The sequence below is a fragment of the Canis lupus genome, chromosome X (assembly GCF_048164855.1).
Source record: "Canis lupus baileyi chromosome X, mCanLup2.hap1, whole genome shotgun sequence".
Classification (NCBI taxonomy): Eukaryota; Metazoa; Chordata; class Mammalia; order Carnivora; family Canidae; genus Canis; species Canis lupus.
This window is the reverse complement of record NC_132876.1, coordinates 64410120-64433305: the sequence shown is the minus strand read 5'-3', so window position 1 is coordinate 64433305 and position 23186 is coordinate 64410120. Positions and strand designations below refer to the sequence as shown.

The 23186-nt window shown below is 33.3% G+C and overlaps 1 protein-coding gene across 10 annotated transcripts in view; it reads right to left on the bottom strand.

Annotated features, from left to right (window-relative positions):
* Positions 1 to 23186, bottom strand: part of ATRX (ATRX chromatin remodeler) — a 333086-nt gene that overhangs the window by 174102 nt on the left and 135798 nt on the right. For all 10 annotated transcript variants that reach the window (XM_072816168.1, XM_072816161.1, XM_072816162.1 and 7 more), the window contains 4 exons: positions 20380 to 20452; positions 10127 to 10260; positions 9650 to 9826; positions 8117 to 8210 (listed from right to left, as the gene is read on the bottom strand). In XM_072816168.1, the coding sequence (XP_072672269.1) occupies positions 8117 to 8210; positions 9650 to 9826; positions 10127 to 10260; positions 20380 to 20452 (478 nt within the window). The remainder of the gene's footprint in view (positions 1 to 8116; positions 8211 to 9649; positions 9827 to 10126; positions 10261 to 20379; positions 20453 to 23186) is intronic.

Genomic DNA, 23186 nt, shown 5'->3' with positions numbered 1-23186 from the left:
GGTATCAAGAGTAAAAAAGCAAGACCCATCTATATACTGTCATCAAGAATTCAATTTAGACCGAAGGACACCTCCAGCCTGAAAATGAAGGGCTGGAACCATTTACCATTCAAATGGTCCTCAAAAGAAAGTTGGGGTAGCAATCCTCATATCAGATAAAGTTTATCCCAAAGACTGTAATAAGAGATGAAAAGGGACACTATATCATACTTAAAGGATATATAAACAAGAAGACTTAAAGATCATAAATATTTATGCCCCTAATGTGGGAGCTGCCAAGTATATCAATCAATTAATAACCAAAGTAAAGACATACTTAGATAATAATACACAAATAGTAGGAGACTTCAACACAGAACTGTCTGCAAATGACAGATATTCTAAACACATCACTACCAAAGAAACAAGGGCCTTAAATGATACACTGGACCAGATGGATTTCACAGATACTTACAGAACTTTCCATCCAAACGCAACTGAATACACTTTCTTCTCAAGTGGACGGGAACTTTCTCCAGAATAGACCACATACTGGGTCACAAATCAGGTCTCAACTGATACCAAAACATTGGGATTCTTCCCTGCATATTTTTGGACCACAGTGCTTTGAAAATAGAACTCAATCACAAGAAGACATTTGGAAGAAACTCAAACACATGGAGCTTGAAGAGCATCCCACTAAAAGATGAATGGGTCAACCAGGAAATCAAAGAAGAATTAAAAAGATTCATGGAAACTAATGAAAATGAAGATACAACTGTTCATAATCTTTGGGATGCAGCAAAAGTGGTTCTAAGAGGGTAATAGATTGCAAAACAAGCTTCCTTCAAAACCTTGAAAAAAAACTCAAATACACAAGCTAACCTCCCACCTAAACAAATTGGGAGAAAGGATAGCAAGTAAACCTACACCAGGCAGAAGAGAAAAAATAGATTTGAGCAGAACTCAATGGAAATAGAGACCGAAAGAACTGTGGAACAGATCAACAAAACCAGGAGTTGGCTCTTTGAAGGAATTAATAAGAAAGATAAATCCTTAGCCAGCCTTATTAAAAAGAAAAAAGACACAAATTAATACAATCATGAATGAAACAAGAGAGATCACAACCAATACCATGGAAATACAAACGATTTTAAAAACGTATTATGAGCAGCTATATGCCAACAAATTAGGCAATCTAAAAGAAATGGATGCACTTCTGGAAAACCACAAATTACCAAAACTGGAACAGGAAGAAAGAGAAAACCTGAACAGGCCAATAACCAGTGAGGAAATTGAAGCAGTCATCAAAAACCTCCCAAGACACAAGAGTCCAGGGTCAGATGGCTTCCCAGGGGAATTCTATCAAACGTTTAGAGAAGAAATAATACCTATTATACTAAAGCTGTTCCGAAGGATAGAAAGGAACAGAATACTTCCAAACTCGTTCTATGAGGCCAGCATCACCTTGATTCCAAAACCAAAGACCCCACCTAAAAGGGGAATTACAGACCAATAACCCTGATGAACACAGATGCATAAATTCTCAACAAGATACTAGCCAATAGGATCCAACACTACATGAAGAGGATTATTCATCATGACCAAGTGGGCTTTATCTTCGGGATGAAAGGATGGTTCAACACTCGTTAAATAATCAACGTGATAGATCACATCAACAAGAGACTAAACAAGAACCATAAGATCCTCTCAATAGATGAAGAAAAAGCATTTGACAAAATACAGCATCCATTCCTGATCAAAACTCTTCAGAGTGTAGGCATAGAAGGAGCACTGGGTATTATACTATATGGTGGCAATTCGAACTTCAACAAAAACAATTAGAAAAAAAATACTTATATAAATACCCAAAATCGACCAAAGAAAAAATTACATCTAATATCATCTTCAGTGAGAAAAAAACTGAGAGCTTATCCTCTATAGTCAGGAACAAAAACATGGACGTCCACTCTCACTGCTGGTATTTAAAACTGTACTGGAAGTCCTAGCCTCAGCAATCAGACAACAAAAAGAATGAAAAAACATCCAAATCAACAAGAAGAGGTGAAAATTGCACTGTCTGTAGATAACATGATACTCTATAGAGAAAAACTGAAAAACTCCACCAAAAACTTGCTAGAACTGATATGCAATTTGAATAAAGTCTTGGGATACAAAATCACCATACAGAATTCTTCGCATTTCTACACAAACAGTATGAAGCAGGAGAAAGAATAATCATGGAGTCAATTCCATTACAACCAAACTAAAAATAGTAGATACCTAGGAATGAATGTAACCAAAGATGTAAAAGACCTGAACTCTGATAAGTATAACACTGAGGAAAGAAATCGAAGATGTCAAAAAGAAATGGAAAAACATTCCATGCTCATGGATGCAAAGAATAAACATTCTTAAATGTCTATACTACGTAAAGCAAACTACACATTTAATGGAATCCCTACCAAAATACCACCAGTTTTCACAGAGCTAAAACAATCCTAAAATTTGTATGGAACCACAAAAGTCCCTGAACAGCCCAAGCAATCCTGAAAAAGAGAAGCAAAGCTGGAGGCATCATGATTCCAGACATCAAGCTGTATTACAAAGCTGTAGTAATCAAGACAGTATGGTACTAGCACAAAAACAGAAACAAAGATCAATGGAATAGAATAAAAAAAACAGAAATGGGCCTACAAGTATATGGTCAGCTCATCTTCAACAAAGCACGAACAAATGTCCAATGGAAAAAAGTCTCTTCAACAAATGATTTTGGGAAAACTGGACAGTAACATGTAGAAGAATGAAACTATACCATTTTCTTATACCATGCACAAAAACAAATTCAAAGTGGATTAAAGACCTAAATATCAGACAGGAGAGGATAACTCAGGCAGTAACCTTGCCATTGGCCATAGCAACTTCTTACTAGAAATGTACCCTGAGGAAAGGGAAACAAAAACAAAAATAAAATATTGGGATTTCATCAAGATAAAAAATTTCTGCACAGTGAAAGAAACCAGCAACAGTACTAAAAGGCAACCTTAGGAATGGGAGAAGATATATGTAAATGACATCTGATAAAGGTTAGTATCCAAAATATATTAAAGAATGCATAAAACTCAACAACCAAAAAAACAAATAACCTAGTTAAAAAATGGGAAGAGACAAAAAGACATTTTTCCAAAGAAGACATACACATGGCCTTAGACACATGAAAAAATAATCAACATGACTCATCAACAGCAAAATACACAAATCTACAATGAGATATCACCTCACACTAGTCAGAATGGCTAACATTAACAACACAGGAAAATAGAGGTATTTGCAAGGATGTGAAGAAAGGCAAACTGTCTTACATTGTTGGTAGGAATGCTAACTGGTGCAGCCATTCTGGAGAAGAGTATGGAGGGTCCTCAAAAAGTTGAAAGCAGAGCTACCCTATGATCCAGCATTTGCACTACTAGGTATTTACCCAAAGGATACAAAAATACCGATTTGAAAGGATACATGTACCCTGTAGTTTACTGCAGCATTATCAATAATAGCCAAATTATCTAAAGAACCCAAATGTTCCTTGTCTGATGAATGGATAAAGATTTGGTGTATGTATGTACATTTACAAACATGCAAAGGAATAATAGTCATCAAAACGAATGAAATCTTGCCATTTGCAATGACATGGTTTGAGCAGTATTATGCTCGGCGAAATAAGTCAGTCAGAGAAAGACAAATATAATTTCACACATATGTGGAATTTAAGAAACAAAACAGATGAACATAGGGAGAATAAAGAGAGGCAAACCAGAAAACAGACTCTGGCCTATAGATAACAGATTGACAGTTACTGGAGGGGAGGTGGGTGGGAGAATTGGTTAAATGGGTAATGGGTATTAAGGAAACCATTTGTTATGATGAGCACTGGTTATTATATGTAAGTGATGAATCGTTAAATTCTACATCTGAAACTAATGTTACACTGCATATTAACTGGAATTTAAATAAAAACTTAGGGAAAGTGATGCCTGGGTGTCTCAGTGGTTGAGTGTCTGTCTGCCTTCGACTCAAGGTATGATTCCAGGATCCAGGATCAAGTCTCACATCGGGCTCCCTGCAAGGAGCTTGCTTCTCCCTCTGCCTCTGCCTCTGTCTGTCTCTCTCTCTCTCTTTCTCTCATGAATAAATATTTTTTTAAAAACTTAGGAAAAAAGATGAAAATATGCATGACAAAAGTCTTAAAATTATGCAATTTGGACTCAACAGTGTTATTTCAGTAATTTACTGAGTGAAGTAATCTAACAAGTGTCTCAATATACCCACATGTGTGTATATATAGAACAATGCCTAAAAAAAAAAAAAAAAAAAAAGAACAATGCCTAATAAAAATATTTCTATATCTCTAGATGTGTGAGTATAGAAATATTTTTTAAGATTTATTTGTTTCAGAAGAAAAGAGCAGAGGAAGACAGAGAGTCCCAAGTAGACTCTGCCCTGTGTATGGAGCCCAATGTGGGGCTCAATCTCACAACCCTGAGATCAGGACCTGAGCTGAAACCAAGAGTTGGACACTTAACTGACTGCGCCACTCAGGTGCCCCTACAAATATTTTTATGAAAAGTATTTATACTAGAAAATACTGAAAACCATCTAAACATACAAACCTAGAAGCTTATTTTCATAAAATTTCATAAAGATTGTAGGGTAAAAATGATCAAAGTCCTACATATAATAGATAAAGCTATAAAATTCATCAATGAAGAGCCATAAATCCTTATGACTTTGGATTAAGCAATGGATTCTGATATGGGTCTTATATCCAGCATATAAAGCACTGTTGTGAATCAATAATAAGACAACACAATTAAAAATTAGTAAAAGAATTTAGATAGAGGTGGCTAGTTAACACATGCAAAAATGTTCAACATCAATAATCATTTGGGAAAAGTATATCAAAATCACAATGAGATGTTACCACATGCCCACTAGGTTGGCTATCATCAAAAAAATCAGAAATAGTAAATGTTTGTGAAGATGTGCAGAAATTAGAACTCTGGTGCATTGCTGGTGGAAATGTAAAATGATGGGCCAGGCCAGTATGCAAAACAATTTGATGGTTCCCTTAGAAAGCTGAGCACATGGGATCCCTGGGTGGCGCAGCGGTTTGGCGCCTGCCTTTGGCCCAGGGCACGATCCCGGAGACCCGGGATCGAATCCCACATCGGGCTCCCGGTGCATGGAGCCTGCTTCTCCCTCTGCCTGTGTCTCTGCCTCTCTCTCTCTCTCTCTCTCTATAACTATCATAAATAAATAAAAATTTAAAAAATAAAAAAAAGAAAGCTGAGCACAATGTGACCCAGCAATTCCATTAATAGGTATATTCCTATGAATTAACATGAAAACATATGACTATGCAAAAATAATATACAGATGTTCACAGCAGTATTCATTATAGCCAAAAAATAGAAACAAGCCAAATGTCTATCAACAGATGATGAATGGATAAATAAAATGTGTTATTATCTATACAATGGAATATTATTCAGCCGTTAAAAGTAATAAAATAGCCAGGTGACCACAGGAAAGATGGCAACTAGTAAACTCCAGGCTCTTTTTCTCCCACAGAAAGCCAAAATAAACAACATATGCTAAAAAACTAACTTTATGAGAACTCTATAAATCAGTTAAGAATCTTTAGCAACCAAGTGAACACCCTAACCAAGAGTCACACTTAAAATGGTTGGATATTTTGTAGCATCTCTACTCATACTTGCTGTACCCACTTTCCTACTCAGTTCAATGAGGTCAGCAGGAACCTGCCCAATTCACAGCTCCTTCTCCAGGAAGGAAGGTAAAGACTAAGACTTGCTCCCAACGTTCTGGCTTTTCTGGCAGATGCCCAAGGGACAGAATTCTGTCTCATCTAACCCAGAGCACACAAAACCACATGAAAAGAGGCTCAATATCACTAACCATTATGGAAAATACATATTAAAACCACAATGACCTCACAATCATTAGGATGGTTAGTATCCCCTCCCAGCCCCCCCAAAATAACAGAAAAGAACAAGTGTTTGTGAGGATATATAGAGAGTAGAATCTTTATATGCTGTTGGTAAGAATGTAAAATGGTACAGCTACTACAAAAAACAATGTGGCTGTTCCTCAAAAGTTAAACTTAGAACTATCATATATGATCCAGCAATTCTACTCCTGGCTGTATAAAACCAAAAGAACTGAAAGCAGGGACTGAAGAGATATTTGTACACTCACGTTCACAGCAGCATTATTCACAATAGCAAAGGGTACAAGTAAGACAATTGTTGAATGATGTATGAAAAGATAAACAAAATGTGGTAAATGCACACAGTGGTACATTATTTAGCCTTAAAAAGGAAGGATACCGTGATACATGTTACAACATAGATGACACTTGAGGCTATTGTACTAAGTGAAATAAGCCAGCCACAACAATATAACAGATACTATATGATTCCACTTATATAAGGTTTGACAAGAATCAAATTCACAGAGACAGAAGAAGGTAGAATGGTAGTTGCTTGAGGATATGGGGGAAAGGGGAGTTATTGTTTTATGTGAAGAGAGTTTATTTATCAAGATTTAAAAAGCTAAGAGACTAGTTTCAGAACAATGTGAATATACTTAACACTACTGAAATATACACTTAATGGGTAAGATAGTGAAGTTTATGTCACGTGTATTTTACGGTCATCTAAAAAGAATTTTAAAGATAAAAGTACTAAAGCTAAACATGGATGAAGTTTGAAAACATTGTGCAAACTGAAAGAATCCATTCATTAAAAAGATACTTACACTATATGAAACTGATCATATAAAATGTCCAGAAGGTAAATCCATAAAGAAAGTAGATTAGCTTTTGCCAGGGAATGGAGGGCAGGAAGAATGGGAAATGGGTACAGGGTTTCTTTCTATGGTGATGAAAATGTTCTCAAACTAGATAGTGGTGGTGGCTGAAAAACTTTGTGAATACTCTAAAAACCACTGAATTCTACGCTTTAAAATGGTGTGTTTTGTGTTATGTGAATTCTCAGTTTTAAAACTCTCTCTTTGTATCCTATTATTTCCCTAATGTAATATGTTGCTATACTTCAGGCACAACCTCGTATGTAATAATCTAAAAAGATCTCAAATGTTTTAAAATTTACAAGTATTGACACCTATGCAGACACACATATCACATTTACATAAATTCAAACAGCCCATTCAATAAATTATAAATGGATAATATTGTTCTGGGGAAAATACACTTGATTTTAGCCAAAAGGCCAAGGTGCAATATTCTGGAGGAAATAAAAAATTCTTAGAATGGTTAGTATTATCTAAAATACTATACTAAAAAGTAAGCAGAATTTTAAATAGCTACTAATCTACATCAGTAGCTATGTGTATTAAGAGAACAAACAAATCTTAAATACTATAATACTAGTATGCTACCAAGACTAGTAATTAGCATTCAGGGGATATTTATTATTTGCCAAGTAGGCATATTATAAGCCCATTCAATGCCCATAATAATCAATAAGGTAAGTACTATTGTAATCCCCCAATTTAAGGACGAGGACACTGAAGCACAGAGTATTCATACAAATAACAAATAGCATAGCCAGAAGGTAGTTTTGTCTACAGAACCTCTAATCTACTACACTATAGCATCCTCCCATAACAACCAAAAATTACAGGCAAGAGTGTTTTTGCACACTGAAAGCCCACTTGGTTTATAACACATAATCAACCAGAAATGTTTATATGTTCAACTCTTTTTAAATTAGTAATTTTCACAATTGGTTTCAAATCAAAGTATTACATATTTTACTTTGTTAGTAACAGCAACCTTTCTACAGATAACTTGAAGCATGGTTATTCATATTAATTCCTACAATTTGGGATGCCTGGTTGGCTCAGTGGTTGAGCGTCTGCCTTTGGCCCAGGGCATGATCCTGGGATCAAGTTGCACATCCAGCTCCCTGCATGGAGCCTGCTTCTCCCTCTGCCTATGTCTCTGCCTCTCTCTCTGTGTGTCTCTCATGAATAAATAAACAAAATATTTAAAAAGAAAAGATTCCTACAATTTTTGAAACTGTGATATGATACTTACCTTGTTCTGGGCCGTTGTTCATCTTCAGATTCACTAACTTCTTCACTAACTCCTGATTCTTGGAAATCAGAATCTTCAGAATCTTCACTGCTTACTTAAATTTAAAAAAAAATTTAAGTTATTAAATATTTTCCAAGAGAAATGCAATTCATTTATTTTGTCAATACCATCATATTTAAAACATGAATCACTATGAGAATATCCATAGCATATACATTTGTGGATACCGCACATCATATAGCTTAGACCAGTTAATAACTCAAATAATATTTATAAAAATAATTCAAATGTATTCCAACTAGTTATAAAACTATGGTTCTATATTAAAATATAAGTATTAACTGTATATGAATTAACAAAAGAACTTAACCATCAGTAAAATAAATTCATTATTACCAAAAGTGAATCAACTAAAAAGAATTCTGGTTATTCAAAAGAAGCAAAGTAGGCTGGCCAAGATGGAGTAAGGGCAAATACAGACTCTTCTACCATTTATAACAACTAGAAACTATGAAGAGAATACATAAAGAAATGACCTAAGCACTCTGAAAAGGAAACAATAGCAGGGAGATTGGGGACTGAAATTAAAACCTGAGGGATATCCAAATGGCTCAGTTCTTGAGCATCTGCCTTCAGCTCGGGTTGTGAATCTTCCTTTGTGCCATACTATACAACACCTCTATCATAAAAAACATCTCTCATAGTGCTATAATTTCATGTAATATTAATGTCAAAAATTCTTACTAAACTACTGACCCCAAACTCTGGCTACATATCAGAGATGCTTTATAAAATATGCAGATACCTAGGTCTCACCACCACCAATTATACTATAATTGGCTTGGGATGGAGTCTTGTCATATATATATTTCAAAATCCCCAAAGTAGTCCAGATGTGTAACCAGGCTGAAAACCATCATAGAAGACAATGATTTCCTTATTCATTTTTATATTCTCAATATTTACCATGATGCTAGAAATATGCAAGCACTCAATGCAGAAGGATTCAGACTTTTAATGTAATGAAAATTCAAACTGACTGCGTACAAGCTTTGCATATAATAAATCTACCCAAATTAATTACATCTTCTATTCTTCCTTAGGAAAGCATTATTTCTTCCTGCAGTTACAGGCAATCAATATTCCTCGTGTCATCTCTCAAGTTTCTGGGTTCTCTTCTCACTCTAAATTCTTATTTCACTCCCATGTAAGAGAATGGCTTTTACCAGTGTGCTGATACTCAATACAGGTGGTCCAGATATATTTAAATTTCATTACTATAATTAGTTATAAAACCAGTGTGTTACTGGGGCACCTGTAGCTCAGTCAGTTAAGTGTTTGACTCTTGATTTCAGCTCAGGTCATGATCCCAGGGTCATGAGATCAAGCTCCACGTCGGGCTCATTGCTGAGCATGGAGCCTACTTGGGGTTTTCTTTCTCCTTTTCCCTTTGCCCTCCTCCTCTTTCTCTCTCCCTTCTTACCTTTAAAAAAATATGATATGTTCTTTACACTCAGAATTAAAATGTCTTACCTTTCCTTCTATTTCTGCCTTTGGCTTCTTTGTGCTCTTTAGGCTTCATCTTTTTTTCTTCTCCAGATTCTCCATCACTCACAGTGAGTTTGTGCCTCAAAAGCCTATGTCTGTATCTTGGCTTCTTAGATTCTTCAGAATCTGAATCTGATTCATAATTGACTTGATTTTTTGTTCCTAAATGGAGAAAATAAATCAGTAAACCCTTCAGATTTATTAATTAAATATCACCAATAGACACTTGTAGATTTTTTAAAAGGTAAAAATTATTTTGCTTTAAAAATCATCTGTTTATTGGCAATAACTAACAAAACGTGTACAATTATTACCAGACACTCAAAAGGAGTAAGGTAATAGTAAGGTTCTAAATGTTTTATTAAACTCCAAATGCATATATTATGAAACTTCATAGTCCTCAAAGACTGAACTGGTCAAGCAATCAAGTTATGACATTCTGTACTTCTCTTTGGAGCTGACCTTCATCTCCTGGGTTTTCTTCACTGTGTTTTCCAGTTCTTTTTTTCCCTTCTTCTGGTTCATCATCTGAAGATCCATCCTCATCTGAGGAAAGATTGGCTTTAATTTCTTCTAAAAGCATCTTCTTGGCAATTCTTGAGTAAAAAGACAGTAAAAAAAACTATATATTTGGTGGTGAAGTGTAACAAATTCAAAAAAAAATTCTCAGTATCGTAATAGAAATAAACATGTAAAAAGATTTTATACTGTCATTAAAAGACTACCAAAACCATGTTTTAACCTAAGCTACCAAACAAAACTTTTGAAAATCTCTTAGCACTTATTTTTTTTCCAATTATAAATAGTTCTGTGATATATTTAAAAATCTGAGGGACATTTCCACTATTTTGAACAATTGCAATTAGATGCTGCATAATCTTCCAATCCTATATTTATGCTGCTGCCATCATCCGACAACTATAATATCAGACAAGCCCACAACAATTAATCAACTTATTCAGACAAATGGCATTCCAAGACAAAACTCCACATGAGAATATTATTCGACAGCAAAACATACTCTTAGAAAATCAACGTGTAATAAACCACTTTCTTATGAAACAGTGCCTCAAACTGGAGGATAGTATTTTTGGCACTTAAATTTCAATTTACTTCATAAATTCTGTTAATGAAATGAAAGCAAATACCATATACTAAGTATTGAAGCAATCAGAAATCCCTAATAATATTCAAACTAGGGCAGATAAGGGGCATGAGTGCTATTAATTATATACATGGTAAAAGAACATAAAACAACATAAATGAGTTTTCACTTTCCAAAAAAAGTAGTCAGTGCAGTAGCCTCACTCATACCAAAATTTCTCAAGATGTTCCTCAAAGACCAATTTGTTAATAGAAAAATCTACTCCTAAAAGTATAAAAAAATACTTCTTTAATGACATATTTTGTTAAAATAAAATATATTCCTAATAAATTTCCATGTTTACCCTAAGGAAAACATCTGAAAATATAAGATAAAAGCAATCATGCGGCTTTTGTATACAATGAGGTGTTTTGCACCTGCAGTATCTTTGTGATATAAATTCGTAAGTCACAGAATACCTTACAGAAAGGTTCAAAAGGAAGGTAGCATGATTCTCAGTTTTGCATGAAATAACAATAACTCTTACGGGATAAACAACCACTCTACAATCAAGATTAACTCTCTAGCTCAGTCAAAAATTTGCAGCTGGAATTATAGTTTTGCACTTGTTATTTTTGGATTTGAAACTCCTTATTACTAGTTTTATTCAAAGATATATAGCAAAGGCACCAAAACAGACTGAAGTAAAATAGGTAATCACTTCTTAAGTACTTATTATCGGCCTTTTGATACTTTCTTTCCTAATGAGATAGATCCGAAATATTTATACAACACAGAGTGTTAGCAAGTGCTAAAGGAAACAACGGATGATTTTGCTTTTTTGAGGGTTTTTTTAATCTGATTTGTGTTTCAATAAAGTGAAGATTAGATCACTCCAATATAAATCTTACTGGAGTTGAGTTATAAAGTGTTGTTATTACACTTCTGTATCAGTGGTTCGCTGACTTGGATTGTACACAGTAAACTTTTTTAAATGGATAATAATATAGGGCTGTCAACTTTTCACTTTGCCAAAATTAAAAATTTAAAGCCAAATACTGTTCATTTTCATCATTTTATAAAATAAAGACTATTTTAACACACCCTCCACAAATTAGGAAACAGTTTCAGAATAAAGGGTGGTTCTTTAAACTTAATAAAAGCATCTGTTTAGAAAACCTTTCTAAAATCATCTTTAATATGTACAACAGGGACGCCTGTGTGGCTCAGCAGTTGAGCATCTGCCTTCAGCTCAGGGTGTGATCCCAAGATCTGGGACTGAGTCCTTACAGGGAGCCTGCTTCTCCCTCTGCCTATGTCTCTGTGTCTCTCATAAATAAATAAATAACATCTTTAAAAAAAATACATACTACATTTGTCATTTCCAATGGACAAGGAAAAACTTTCTTGAACCACTTTGGGTAAAAACAATGTTTTGGAATGAATGTGTGTGTATACAAACACACACACACTCACATAAATGTAAAATGTTGAATAATAAATTGCAAGTAGGAAAACATAGTTCACTTGCAGTTACAAGATCTCATATCACCATTTGGGCAGTACAATAATAACCAATAAAAATACAAATACTAATCTAGTTACACTAATGGTTACTTCTATTATCTGGCTTGTTTGTATTTACAAGTTCAAAAAAAGGTCTAAAATTCTATATGATCTGTAAAACTTGGTTAATTTTAAGAAACCATAAAATTTTTCTTCTTTCAAACTCTAGCCTCCTAAGAATAGGTCTACTAAATGGAAAATCAAAATATATAAAAAACTACCTAATTTATACTCAAGTTCTAGACTGTCATGAAATAACTGAGAAATATACACATGAGATAATAAAATACAATTTTATATCAACTGTGAAATTACATAATAAATCATGGAAAATTCAATGAGATCCATACAATGAAAAATTACATGATTTATCAATCAACAACCTTCATTAAGAATATAATTTAAGAACAATCACAATCACTTTAGAAGCAGAAAAATAATACAAAATTCAGAGAATGTTCATTTTTCTCCAAACTGAAAAGTTACATACAGAGTGATGGAGATTCCCTTAGCTTTATCTCCCTAAGATACTTTAGATTTACCTTCTAACACCTTTTGACCAATGGAAATCCTAATGTATAGCCATGTATATTAAGCTAAAAAAGAATGAAATTAAATCATTTTGCATGACTGATGGCTCAAGTCCACTATGTCAAAGACACACTATATCATAAACCTAGCCTATCCCGTAACCTACACCTCAAAGTTAGAACTTAATTTGAAGGACCTAAGGGCTGAGGATGAACTTCAACCTGAGTAGTCAGCAAACATGTTGAGGTGAGATGTGTCCCATCTACAAAGCCTGCTGTGAGATGCTTTAAGGGAAACTCCACTACCTTAACTCTTGAGTCACGGGCCACAGAGACTTCAAGGACATCATCACTTGAGAACCAGCTGAGGCTGGCAAAGCATCATTTTGGAGGCCTCGGCTGGACCCATGCTGGTATACATGTGATGGATGTATAGTCATGATCCCTAGTTGATTTGTTTGCTCTGAAGTTTCCTTTCTTGAGGCTTTCCAAGACGTTTCTGAGAAAATCATCCAGGCAACAAGGTACTGCCCCCCTGGAATCTCAATGCTCAATATTACATCTTGGGGCAGGTGTAGCATCCAAAGCAGTCACGACTCTATCAGAAGCATTAGAGGAACAGGCTGTGCCACTCTGTGGCAGAAAACCTGGGCAGAGCTGGAAGTAATGGAGCCACTCCTCCATTTTCCTGAAAGGAAGGGAAGGGAGAAGGGGAGAAAGCAAAACAATATGGGAGGAAGGGTAAAAACCCACAAAAAAAAAAAAAAAAAAAAAAAAAAAACAATGATCGGAACTGGTGCATGAGAGAATAATAGAACCCCAAAACCCAAACAAGCTAAGGCTTCTAAATCATATAATACCACAATAATGTCTTATTACCCCTTATATCTTCATCTACTAAAAGAAACCAATAATAAAATAAGGAATAAGCCCAACAATGCAAAGACGAACAAGCAAGCAGGAAAGAGAGAGAAAGAAGGAAGCCAAGAAAGCCTTAAGTTATTCTGATCCTATCTAGAAAGAAAGAAAACACATAATGTTCTTCACAAAAGCACTCAAACAGGGAAAGAAAGTAAACTACCTCTTGCTGATACATAAATCAGTAATTCAAAACATTAAATTTCTAAGTTAGGAGCAATCAAGAGAGGAATCTGTTGCACCATGGAGGTTTTAAAGAAACAGCCATTACAAAAGCAACACAAAATGTTAGAGCTAGAAAAAAGGACCTTAGAATCCAATTCTGTCATTTTACAGATGAGGAAACAGGCTTAGAAAGGGAAAATGACATGGTCAAAGAAACAAAGCTAGTTAGTGGTAAAGCCAGAAGTGGCACCTAAGATCCTGAATCCCAATATTCTCTAATTTTACTATGCCAGTGCTATATTCTCTACTCATTCACTATTACTATGCTTATGAGCACTTGGTGAATTTACTATAATCATATTCCTAAAGATATCTGTATTTCATTGATCTCCAAATATGTACTTAGAAATGAAAGAATTGAAGCTTCAATTTTTAAAAATAAGAGTTCTAGGGATCCCTGGGTGGCGCAGCGGTTTAGCGCCTGCCTTTGGCCCAGGGCGCGATCCTGGAGACCCGGGATCGAGTCCCACGTCGGGCTCCCGGTGCATGGAGCCTGCTTCTCCCTCTGCCTGTGTTTCTGTCTCTCTTTCTCTCTCTCTGTGTGACTATCATAAATAAATAAAAAGTAAAAATAAAAATAAAATTTAAAAAAATTTAAAAAAATAAAAATAAGAGTTCTCAAAATCTTTAGTCCAGCATGCTCCATTTCTAAAATGCACTTAATAGGCCATCTCAGATACATCCCTAAAATCTACTGTTTTATCTTTAAAAAGTTCTGAAAACAGGTTTGAAGAAAATGGCTAAATGAAAAATATACTTTTAGAAGGCCAAAAACTACGGTGCATCCAAACACAAAGATGGAAAAAAAAATTTTGTTTACATTTGTGCACAAGATCACAATAAAATTAGTTTAAACTGAGAATTCTGAATAAGATTATAGGTTTAAAAGCATACCCTTTAGAGATATAAAACAAGTACCTAAGTATATGCTATGCTAAAATACCATACCATATTCAAAATGGTGATATGTAAAATAATTCAAATGACTACAGCCAAAGAATGTTGAAAATTTTTTGTGAGAACAAGGTGGTGAGCCTTCTTCTTCTAATAAAGTGTGAGGCAGTAACAAATGTTATATGCTTCAGGATTAAGAATATAAACTAAAACATGAATTATCATGGAATTCCTCATCTTCAAAATCTGTATTAGTATTTTTAACTCCTTAGTTCAAAATTAGTAATCTTGATATGAACCTTTCTATAAAATTAACGATCTATACTCAAAAATGGTGGAGTTTATGACATAATGATGTAACTAAATAATCAAAAAGCTAAAAAATGGTTTGAAACACATTTTAGTCATATGTCCTACAATGTTTGCAGTTAATGAAAAAACAGCACTGTTCTCTTTTTAGTGAGGGTACCAGGAAAATTAGTATCAAATAACTTTTTTAAAAAATCTTGGAAGTAGAAATATAAAAGCTGTATGAAATTAAGAACCCATAGTTTATTAACAATTTATACAAAGGCTATTATGTTTGAATAAACTCGAATCACAAAATGTACATTTCCTGATTTTATGAAAAATCTAAGGCAGTTTCAGAGGAAATTTTAACAAGAAAAATTTTATTAACATTGATATAAATTTAGAAAATTTGATCATCTTAAAGAACTAGTTTAATATTTTCTTATACTTGAAAGGTAACAACAAAATTGATTCATCTCATTTTTACCTAAAACTTCAAAGCTAAAGACAAAGGAGACACAAATTGTCAAAAAAAGGAATCATTTTTGCTAACACTAGAAAATGCAAACTCTCTTGGGGGAGGAGGGGGCTATTTTCCGCTCTCTAAAACTTACAATATCACCAAAGAACAGAGAACAGGAAAGGAAGGCTAAATATAATGTTTAAATCTTAAGCAGAAATATCACCACTACTGACCATATTTCTTTCCTTGCTAAAAATTCTAGCATAAAAAAAGATCTTATGGCAACTGCAACCAGTTATCTACAAACGGATCCTACCTACTGACTAAACATCTATATATACTTAAATGACTTACAATACTTACCTGCACTATAAAAACAAAGTAAACTGAAAAAGAGTTACCTTAAAATGGCTGGAATTTAAAACCCTTACTCAAACATAAAAATAAGTAAAATGCTTCATTTAAAATACTAGCTTTGTTTTTCAAAACAATAAAGGGGAACCAAAGCAATTTTGGTGACCAAACAGGACAACCATGAATAAAAGAACATTTCACAGAGAAAAAAATTATTCCAGATTTAGCAAATTCGTATAAAGACTAGATAAAGACAAGTGTAGAAGATGAATATTCTGAAAAGTGATTAAAAATGGAAACCAAATGAAAAGGCTTCTGCTGAAGGGACTTGAGAATATATTCAAGCCAGCATTAAACATTGCTGAAATCAGGTAAACCAGTCATTAAATATCTTCATTAGCATGAACAACATCCAGGAACAATTAATTACTTCTGAAAATATGCTGAATTAATAGCACAGAACCTTCACCAACAGAATACCCCACCAAGCTAGTAGGGAAAAAACAATCATTTGTATATTTTCCAGTTGAAAAGTAAATTATCACCAAATAACAAAATAATTGGAAATGTTTAAAGCTACAGTGTAGTCCCACTATAATTAAGGAGAACTTCTATTAATAATGGGCAATTCCAGGGCACCTGGGTGGCTCAGTGGTTGAGTGTGTGCCTTCAGCTCAGGTCATGATCCTGGGGTCCTGGGATCAAGTCTTACATCAGGCTCCCCACGGGGAGCTTGTTCTCCCTCTGCCTATGTCTCTGCCTTTCTGTGTCTCTCATGAATAAATAAATAAAACCTTTAAAAAACAATAATAATGGGCAATTCCTTTAAGCAATCTTCATATCAAATTTTGCTTCTATGTAGTAAGTATTTAGCCCCAACAAGAAAGAAATTATGAGAAAAACTATGGAGTACTTCTAGCCTCAATTAAACATTCTTCAATTATAAGGTAAATATTTGTATGTGTGTGTCAGGGGAGGGTATCTATATAAAAATCTCATCTTTTAGTCAAAATTGGAATAAAAAATATTTGCTTAGAAAAAATCTATAAATAAAGAACATACTGAAAATAATTCTTTTTCTGAGAGAATGGACTCTTCATTGGTTTATTAGTATGCAACTTCTAAAGATAAGCCCAGTTTAATGATCCTCAACACTAACACTGTTAAACTTGAACCAACTCCCATCTTATCACTGAGGCTAATTCAAAGTTGAATAAACTACCATCTTATCACTGGGGCTAATTCACAGTGCAGGTAATTCAAATATAGGACATCAGAAAATGTTTGGTCTTAATATCCCTTTTAAGAAACATAATGTATTTTCAATGCCAGCTGAATGTAGATATGCAACAATAAAAAAATTACATGAATGTATTTTCAATGAAAGAACCAACTCAAAACACAATAGGTATTTAAAAGGCAACATTAATATAATGGCATATTCAAATAACTGACTTTAAAATTACATGTATCATTTATAAAACCTGACAAACTGTTTCACATTATTCTCCCTTTCAAAAAGTAAAGTCTAAACTATAAAAATCTACGTAAATTCTCAATTATACAAAATTCAAACTATAAAGTTAGTCTACTATTTACATTTCTTTCTAAAATGCTCAACCAAAAGAAAAAGTTAAACTATCAACCTATTTTTTCATTGTTTATTAAATAAACGCAATTAAACGCAAAATTTACAAGTTAGACTACTTTATCTCACAATAGCATACATTTACTTTCAAATATGAATGCTACAAAACAGTATGCTAAAATAACAAATTTATATATTCCCACCTACTAAAATATTCAGGACATGGCTAAGTATTTTAAATGACCTCAAAAACTATCATCGCTTTAAAAATAGAAAAGATACAAACAGTACTAAAATCCACTATAAAACTTTCTTATAAATATATATATAAGTATATATTTCATATATAAGTAACATGTTTAGAAAAGTCTAAGTATTCACTGCCTCAATTTCAGAAATATCAGAACTTCTTTGGCTACAAACTACCCTCCATATCTTGATCTTAACAAATTTTTTCAACTTTCATGAAAAGATACATTATAATTAAAATTAAATTCTTGAACAAGAAAAAAGTTTTATAGAAATTTATTGCATCCAAACACTTAAGCACTGGCATTAATACACTATTTACCTCTCCATAAATGTCAACACTGAAAATGTATTAACACTGCTAAATAATCAAGGCATATGAAATGTATACATAATTTATACACAATTCCACAATTGTGTACAAATTTACACACAATTACAATATACTGTGTACTAAAATACATCCTACTCAAAAACTGTGAAATTGGTAAAAATAACTCCAAGACTTAATCATGCTCCACAAAATAAATTTTTAAAAGTTGCCTAGTGCATATTCAAATATGCTCAAATACATCATCTATGCTAAAATAGTTCCAGAAGGTAATCTGTATTCCCATCGTGGGTATTAAATACCTCTTTGGTATGTTGAAAATGAAACAAGTTATTAATGATATGTTTTATACAGGCACATTAAAATAAGTATAAAGAAAAATATGTCCAAGATAACATTCAGTTCTTCTCCAAACTACTGAATAGGGTTGTATTTTTTAATCACAAATACAAGATGGAATTAAATATATCTTCCAATAAAATACTTGCCAGTTACAGAGAGATATAATCAAGCAACTTAAAAGATGAAAATGATATTTATATTTTGACAAGATCTAACACAAATATAAAATTATCATACCTTAATGATACTCCCATTTGGTGGCTAAATATGAGATTAAGATTCATCACTCATATAGTTAAATTAGAATATAGCATGTTTTAAGCATTATTAGCTTTTTAATAACATTTGAGTAAAAAACAATTTGAGTCCTCGTGGTTTACAGGAAAACAAATTAGTCTAAATAAAGAGGAATTAAAGCATTTTAAAAGAGAATTTTTTTAAAAAAGAATTTTTAAATGCTTTCATAATCTTGCTATAATCGTGTATTATAAAAATTGCTGATGAATAAAATGTAGGCTTTTATTTACCATTCCATTCTGGGCCCCACCCCATCTCATAAAATAACTGAATACATAGATTTTTTTATTAAAAAAGTAGGTAAGCAGCATCTGAATCACTGTGCCCATGAATCTCTATTTTAAAGTACAAAATAAAATTGTTCATTTATCTTAATAAAAACTATTAGAAGAATGCTGATCTTAGAAACAGAAAACCCTATCAGCATCAAAAAGATAAAGAAAACAGAGCTAGAATAACAGCCACCCACAGCATTACTAACTCGATTTCCTACAAAATTATGACACAACTGCATGCATATTTTCATGTTTTTTTAATATTATAACTTATTAGGAATAAATGGTTAATATAGTATTCCTTAGTAAAACCATTAAGTCTATCATGGATAATTGGTGTTAGAATTTATCAGAGAAAATTTCATCCAACCTTTTCATTTTAGAAATCAAAAAATTTTTGCAGAGTAGTTAAGTCACTTGCGCACAATTACACAGAGGAGTTAGAACTAGAAATCAGATACTCTTATCCCCACTATTCCAAAATTCCATCTACTATATCACACAATCTTGTTGAAAATATAAGTGTGGCATACACTGTATTTCAGGAATGGTTTAAAAGATAGGTAAAAAAAAAATTAGGGTTGTATTCTTTAATACATTTATTTTCATTATTCTTTAGCCTTAGGATATGGGTGTGCTTTGTATTCTTTTCTTTTCCCAGCCACCCCTTAGGTTAAGTGAATCTACCTGTACAGGCTCCACTGTTTACTTCTAACCCACTATTTTAATCTTATTAAAGTTAATACTATCATACTATTTTATCTGAAAAATGTTTAAAATCCACATCAGTCTGGATACTTTGTAAATTGATACTTATTTTGAAAAGAATTTCTTAATCTTACATATCTGAGCAATCTCCTTTTTTTTCACTTTGAATGGGTCTTAATAAATCGGACCACTATATTAGATGGCAATTAAAAACAATAATCAAATATTGAGGAAAGAGAAGTCTGTTGTCACCAATTTACTGAGATATGATTTACTTTCATCAATAAAATAATCTGCCAAAATTAAAATATTCTCAAAAAATTATCACAATTTACATGGGAACGTAAAATTGACAGTGCTGTATTTATAACACACCCTATGCTAGGTGTGTTGATATTTATATTTACTTTCTTTTAAGGTTTCTGAGCTTTAGCCCATTTTCTGGGCTTTCTTTCAAACTTGCAGGAAGACTGTGAGCGAGTCTTTCTAAGGCGGGTACTCCTGGTTTTTACAACCGGCTTGCAGTTCCGTTGCTGCTGTTTCTGCCCACGCCTAGGGTGTGTTATAATCTTTTTAAAGTCCTTATAGATGGAATCATACCTATTCTCAGGATCATTGTCGTCATCATCATCATCCACTGTGACAGGAACTGATTTAGATAAGGCTTCATCTCCTTGAGGGGAAAAAAGTGTACTTAAAATTAGCTTTAAATTATCTACATAAGTAAAATCATGTAAAATATAACTGAAAGCCAAAAATTTTAACACAAATAGTGGATTCTAAACTGTACTCTGGATCTAAAACATGAGAAAAAAATTTATAGGGAAAGCACAATAGGGAATTTATTAAGTACCAGCAGTAAAACAATAGTTGGGTTTTATGTATTTCAAAGTTCCTTCCCAGAATACAACAGTTCTAAAGCTAATCCTTCCCAGTAACAAGTCTTTATCATCTGTCATCACAGTACAATAACTTTCTTGCTATAATAAGTAAGCATTTTAGTGATCCATTTTAAGTTTAAAGTTAAGAGAACTTTAAAAAAATAAAGAGATCTTTAATTTATCCTGTTAAATTAAAGAATAGCAAAATTACTATAAATATTTTGGTAGTAGCAAGTAAGAAAAATATACTTAAATCTGTATCATACTCATGACCAGAATTACCAAGAGAAATATTCAAGAACAGTAAAATTGATTTCCTTATAAAAAAGCTACATTGCTATCCTTTTGATTAAAAACCTAAAGAAGGCAAGATTTGTGCATTTCACTGTATGTAAATTTTACCTCAAAAACAAACTTATATTGTGACCTCTAAATAATACTGAATATTAAATTAATGCTAAATACTAAATTATTAATACTAAATAATAAAGCTGAAGTAACTAGGGAGTGGTATGCTGATGTTTACCATTTATATTGAAATGCAGCAAGGATTTCAAGAGCATTACATTGAGTGAAAAAAGCCATTGATGAAAAAAGCCAATCACTTCGTGATTCTACCCCAAAATAACAAAATTAGAGATGAAAATGAAATTAACACTTGCCAGGGGTTAAGAATGGGGACAAGCAAGGGGATAAGTATAAGCTAGCACAAGGGAATCTTGCGATAAATCATTCAAGTATCTTGGTTGTAGTGGTTATAAAAAGCTACATGTGATGCAATTGCATAGAACTATACTTACAAATACATACAAGTACAAACAAATCAGTGCATGAAAAACTGGTGAAATTGCAATAAATCTTCAGTTTCCTGGTTTTGACATTGTACTACAGTTATATAAGATGTCACCATTGAGAGAAACTGAATGAACGTTCAACACCTCCCTGTATGGTTTTGTTCTGTTTTGCAATATCCTGTGAATTTATAATTCAAAATGAACAGTTAAAAAGGCAAAAACAATAGGTACATTGATGGATAAAAAGAAGGATATATAAATAGATATGTGATAAAGCAAAAGATAGTACAATGTTAATGACAGAAACTTCTCTGTTTATTTAAAATTGCTTTCAGGGCACCTGGGTGGTTGAATTGGTTAAGTCTCTGATTCTTGATTTTGGCTCAAGTCATGATCTCAAGGCCAGGATATCGAGCCCCACATCCAGCTCTATGTTGAGTGTGGAACCCTCTTGAGATTCTCTCTCCCTCTCCCCGCCCCAACTCAAGCTCCTGCTCCCACAATCACTCTCTCTCTCCCTCTTGGTCTTGTTCTCTAAAATAAATAAATAAATCTTTTTAAAAATAAAATGAAATTGCTTTATAATTAAAAATAGGGAGAAAATGTTGAAGAAAAAAATCCATAAAGAACAATGACAACTATAGGTTCAGGATAGAAATATGGTGAATATAGAAAGGCAAAAATAAATCTTAGAATATCCTACCAAACTCACAATAAATACCTCAGGCAGACCAATCTGCAAATGAAATATTACTAGGAATATTACTGTTATTCCTCTATTATACCTTTCAAAATCTGACACATCCTTCAAAGTTGAGTTCAAATGCTACCTGTTCTTCTAAGTCTTCTTCTAATATTTAGATTAAATGGCTCACTTGCTATATTTAGCACACAGCTCCATTTTTGTTTTATATATGTCTTCTGGTATTTTTTTAAATAATGACTTATCTATGTCTATCTTGTTCACTGGACTGCGAACTCCTCAAACTCCTAGGACCAAGTGCTTCATTTTGGTTGCTCATGCCATTCTTAAGTCCCAATTTTTCAAGTAAACTACTGGCCTCGTAACAGAATATCCAACTATGGCTGAATAAATTGGAATCATCTAAATATATGAGAGCAGGGGAGGCATTTTAGAAGTTCAAAAATATTGTTCCTTTAAGTTGGACATATTAGGAAAATATACTATGTTCATAAATGCATACAAATTATCAAGGAATGTCACCTGTCATTGACTCACATACAAACTTATCTTGAAACACAGTACTTTTTATAGTGCTTATTTTAACACCCTTCATAATTTTTTTCTGCTTAGGCATTTTTACAAAGGCCAATTTTTAGATGTGTTAATTCCCAAGCAAAATTATCTTTTTTTTTACCTAAAGTAATCAGGTTTTTTAAAGATGTATTTTTTAAAGATTTTATTTATTTATTTATTCATGAGAGATACAAAGAGAGAGAGAGGCAGAGACATAGGCCGACATAGACAGAGGCAGAAGCAGGGTCCCCGTGGGGAGCCCAATGTGGGACTCGATCTCTGGACCCCAGACTCCAGGATCATGCCCTAAGCTGAAGGCAGACACTCAAACACTGAGCCACCTAGGCATCCCTAAAGTAATCAGTTCTTAGGAAATACTCAGGGTAAAGGAAATGCCAATAAGGCTTATTCCACCAAATAGTTGAGAGATTGTCATCTGCAGAAGAGCTCAATTCTCAAGGCTTCTGTGGATAC